The sequence below is a fragment of the Labrus mixtus genome, chromosome 13 (genome assembly GCF_963584025.1).
Source record: "Labrus mixtus chromosome 13, fLabMix1.1, whole genome shotgun sequence".
In the NCBI taxonomy this organism is placed as follows: domain Eukaryota; kingdom Metazoa; phylum Chordata; class Actinopteri; order Labriformes; family Labridae; genus Labrus; species Labrus mixtus.
Window position 1 is genome coordinate 249,632 of NC_083624.1, and position 4,850 is coordinate 254,481.

The window sequence follows — 4,850 nt, forward strand, 5'->3', positions numbered from 1 at the left end:
GCCACCACCAACTCATCCAAATAAATGAACCTGTGCAAAAAAATGTTAAATATAACCTATACACAAATTATTATAAAAACCTGTTAAAACATTAAAGGAGCTGCACAGCTTTTATCTGGTGAGCCACACACGGTGTCTGTGTTAGGATGGTGCAAATCTAATATGGGTCTTTGAAAACCTTAGGGCGCAAATGTGTTTATGTAATGTTAAAGTAAGGGCGCACTCACACTAGCTAAGTTGTCCCATACTGCGCTTAGGAACGACTGCCCCCCCTAGCCATTCCTCTGCTGGCCTGCACTCACACTGCTCCAGGACTAATCGGGTCTGAGCACGATTACCTTTCGTACATAACATCGTATTTCAACACATGCATGGCGTTATGTTATTATGACGCATGCTTAGTTTACAAACAGGTGGACTTGAGAAGGAAAAAAAAGAGTCTGCCTCCGTTCATCTGAGAACAACACAGAGAACATGACTTTACTGACTTTGTGGCTTATTGTGAGTCCTGTTAGTCAGATACAGACAGAACGCTCTGAGAAAACAAAAGCAAATATTTTAAACTTCATCAACGTAGATCCAGCTGAGTGTGTAATCCACCAAAACACTGAGGACACACCTGAGAGATTAATCATTCACATGTGTCGGAGGGGTAAACACATGGAGAGACCCCTGCAGGCAAGTATGGAGAACCCCAACTAAAAAGTCATTCATCTTCTGATCGACAATGTGATGTAAACACAGGACAGGCCAATTCAACGTCCGGTGTCAGGATTCACACAGTTTGCACCACAAAGTGGTGGAGCGTATCATGAAACAGAGACGAGGAGTCCTCAGGCTGTCACCAAGCTTAACATTCTTTACGAGGACAACGTCCACGCTGAGCTGACTAATTCTGAGGACTCAGAGACCATTTACATGGACTTCAGTATCCCGGTTATGAGCCCTATCCCTGTTTTGATTATATTTGGAATATGTTGATTACATATATTATTATCCAGTTTCTATGCTCCCTATATCTTAACAAACTCCCAGAAAACTGCAGGTCTGCTGAAACTCTCAGCTCTTTTAAATCCAGGTTGAAGACTCACCTGTTTACAGCTGTCTTTCATTAAACAGCTTTAATAAGATTTTAAACTTTAACTCTGCACTGTAACTTTGTGATTTTTTAATGTTCTATTTTAATGTTTCTTTTCTTTCTTCTGTCATGATGTTTTTGATGTCTTGTGTGAAGCACTTTGAATTGCCTTGTTGTTGAAATGTGCAACATAAATAAACTTGCCTTGCCTTACATGCACACAGAGAAACCTGGTTATTCATGTCCCTGTATACATGATGAATACTAATAACCTGGTTTCTGAATCCTGCATCTTATTTGCACAGGTGGCTGTGATGAGACCACCATCGCTTATTGCTGTACTTTCTTCCTCTTTAATTCTTTATTACTAAGAGACAAAACTCAGTTTCTTCATCGCTCCAGAAGTAAGACGATCTGGTCACCATGTTTTGTGTTTCTGATACGCCACTTGGCTAAAGTGTGTAGATGTCACTGAATAACATTTTCTTTCTGAGTTCTCCAGGTCGCATAATCTGGATAAGGGCTTATCCCAATTTCTGAAATCCGGATATGATATTTACAAACACAAAAACAGGAAACTTAAAAAACCTGATCAAAACAGGGAATCTCCAGTCCATGTAAACACATTCACTGTTTTAATGTGACAACACAAGAATCCGTCTTAATTCTACTGTTAGTCTTAAAAAGATCTCAAACACTTCCTTGTTGTAAAAACACAGACAACATTTAACCTTTCAACATAAAAAACCACAAAGTATGCGAGGCCTGGATTCTTAACTTTTGTTTTATTCTCCTGTTGCTTACGCATTTATTTTTTGTTTGTTTACTCTTTTTCTCTATGTCTTCCTCTTTTTCTCTCTTTGCATTTCATCCCGTCGTAATGTTTCCTTCATATCTACCTGCTCCTTCTGTTTTCCCTCTCTCTGTCTCGGTTTCCTGGTATCGTTCTATTTCTGACCCCCGTAGTGTTTCCCACTCTCTCTCTTTCTGTCTGGAAGTCCAGACAGTGACAGACTTTTCGTTTTACTAATTCATAGTAAAGTTGGTTAAAGTCTGAAGGAGGATTTTAGGCAGCTCAACTTTGTTTTTAAAGCCGCTCTGGTGTCACAAGACATTATGAGTGACCCACCTTCTCCCCTGTCTGCTCGGCTTCTTCTTTTCCTTTAATCTGTGAGCCATTTTTCTCTTCTTTAAATCTTTATTTTCCTCACATATATATGATACAAAACAAGTTATGAATAAATAAAATGTGGTGACATCCTGGAGTGTGGAAAAGTCAAAAGACCCTGCTTAAGAATTCAAATGATTTAAATGTTGAGCTAAATTGATCTTAAATAATATGGAACCAGGTTATGGAGAACCGTACAGGTACTTAAAATCTCCTGAAGAATCCTAAAAGTCCTGAAACAAAAGTAAAGGTAGTTTAAAGAGGATGAAACAGGGATGTTGATCTTACATTTCAGTTTTTTATAAGAAGGCCAAAAACAGCACAGAAGGGTTACTTGATGTACTTTTGGAAATGAAGTGGTTTTCCTATTTGTCTAATATCAGTTTCTGTTTCTCGTTCCTGCTCAGGCACGAGGAGCTGCTGGTCCAGGGAGGTCTGTATGCAGCCATGTGGACCAAACAACAGAAAAGTCTCGACACACAAACAGAATCACAGATGAACAATGAAACCCAAGATATCTGACACCGGATGGAACATTTTTTGTTAAATTAAAAGCACACTCCATGCTTTTTTTATCTGATGTAATCTTATCTCATGTTTGTGGACCCATCGCTCAAATAAAGGAAGGAGAAACTGAAACATGTCAACCTTACATTTACTGTAAAATCCGATGTATAACACGCACTTTTAATACCTATTTCTTCATCTTTAAGGCTTTATATGCTATTTTTGATATGCTATCACCCTGCACGCGACCTGACACAATTGACAATTCTCTGGGATACACGCTGGCAGCTCGACTTAAGCAGTTAAGTGGGGCTCTGTTAGCCTTGCTCTGTTCTGCTAGATCCCTTGTGGACATCTTTGTCTGATCCATTAGGTATCGAGTATCGTACAAATCGTTTCAGTATCGTGACACTAAACTTAGTACTGGTATCTAAGTCAACATTTGGCTAACATCTCCAACACTAAAGCCTGTGAATTTCTAGTAAGTAACAGTTATTAGTAGAAGTCGACATTAAAAACTGGTGTGATGATAACCTGAACCAATTAGCATACAAGTGCAACGAATAAAGACATCAATGAAGGAACAGTTGTAGTAAAACGGGCAAAGGTAAAATCCAACTTACAACCCGGGAGCTGAGAGGAACATTTGGACAAATTGACTTCCCGTCGAGGTGGAAGCTCCTGTGTCGAGGAAGAAGGTGGCAGTGGTCAGATGTTCTCATTGTGAAGATTACATCTGAGTCATTAGAAGCCCAGGTGATTGTGTTACTGAGATTGTTTTTGGTGAAAACATCCTGTATGGACTGAGAGTGCCGGCTGGAGTCAAAGGTTAATGTGTAGAGTAAAACTATCAGGAGCCTGAGGGCCAGAGGAAGTGAGACAGATGGGGGATCTGCAAATGTGTCCCCTTAGCAATAAATGCCTTTCAAACAACATTTTCTAAATTAAGGGGCTTTACTTTGCGACCTGTATGTTTTTAAAAACCCAACTGATTTTCAGACAATGCTTCACTGAAGAAGAAAAAAATAAGGTCTTAATGTAGCTTTTAAAATCCATTGCTTTCATATTCTTTCTGTTTCTCCCTCTAATCCACTTTATTTTAACTCATCATGTCGCAGCAAATGGCTGTCCACTAATTATTCTCATTTTGTGTCAGTAATTATAAATTATATTGTCCTTCAAAAGAAGAAGAAATACCATGTCACAAGTAGAGTGATACAACCAACATATTGGAAGTACAAAACAGTCTACAAAAAGTAAAAAGAGCAAAAAACGTAACAATTTTGACAAATTCTTGTTGTGAAAAATATTGACTTATCTCTGTAAACAATTTGTCTTGTAAACGATCCAAACCAGGATGATGAACAAAACTAGCCTCCCTATGTGGATGTGAATGCCTTACTACTTTGAACCTGCCACCTTCCATCCATGCCAGCTACATTCATGCAACTCTCTTGACCTGAAACCTTATTTTATGAGCAAAAAAGTTTAAATGAGACTTCCGGTGTTTTCACACTTCCCCAAATTCCTGAAAACTTTCAGAATTTTCAGGGTGAGCTGCATGTTTGAACTCCAAAAGCCAAATTTATTACGCCAACTCTACCAGGAGTTTCTCCTGCCAGCCCCCATATTCACTGCAAGTTAGCAGATGGGGGTGGATAACATTTATATAGTGTGACCGGCAGACATCTATTTTCCATGTAATTACTAACAGAACTAATGGGAACTCTTGGTATTTATGGGCTGGTAAGACTGGTTTCCATTTTAGCGTCCGTTGGCAATTCTTTCCCTGCCTGTCACCCAACGTTGTTTCTGCAGAAAATGAACAGGATTTTGAAAATCTGGAATCATGGACACCAAAAATATCTTCCACCCATCAGAGTGTCAGGTTTATAGAAAACACTATTTTAAATAGGTTAATGGTTTTCTGTCCTAGCTTGAGATCCAGACGGATTTGCGAGCTCATGTTTTATTTGCTCCGGCAGATACGTCTGGTGCTCCTCCCATTCAGGCAGATTTCTCTCCGACCTGATTCAAGGTCAGACGATCACAACAGTTGATCTAATAAGGATCAGCTTTAGTCCCCTTAAAGCAGTT

General features: G+C 39.2%; 1 protein-coding gene across 1 annotated transcript in view; it reads left to right on the top strand.

Annotated features, from left to right (window-relative positions):
• Nucleotides 1-2,879, top strand: part of abcb6b (ATP-binding cassette, sub-family B (MDR/TAP), member 6b) — a 36,559-nt gene extending 33,680 nt beyond the window's left edge. Inside the window, exon 18 of the mRNA XM_061053009.1 lies at nt 2,654-2,879. Within this exon, the coding sequence (XP_060908992.1) occupies nt 2,654-2,768 (115 nt within the window). The 3' untranslated portion in view covers nt 2,769-2,879. The remainder of the gene's footprint in view (nt 1-2,653) is intronic.
• The last annotated feature ends 1,971 nt before the right edge of the window (nt 2,880-4,850 follow it).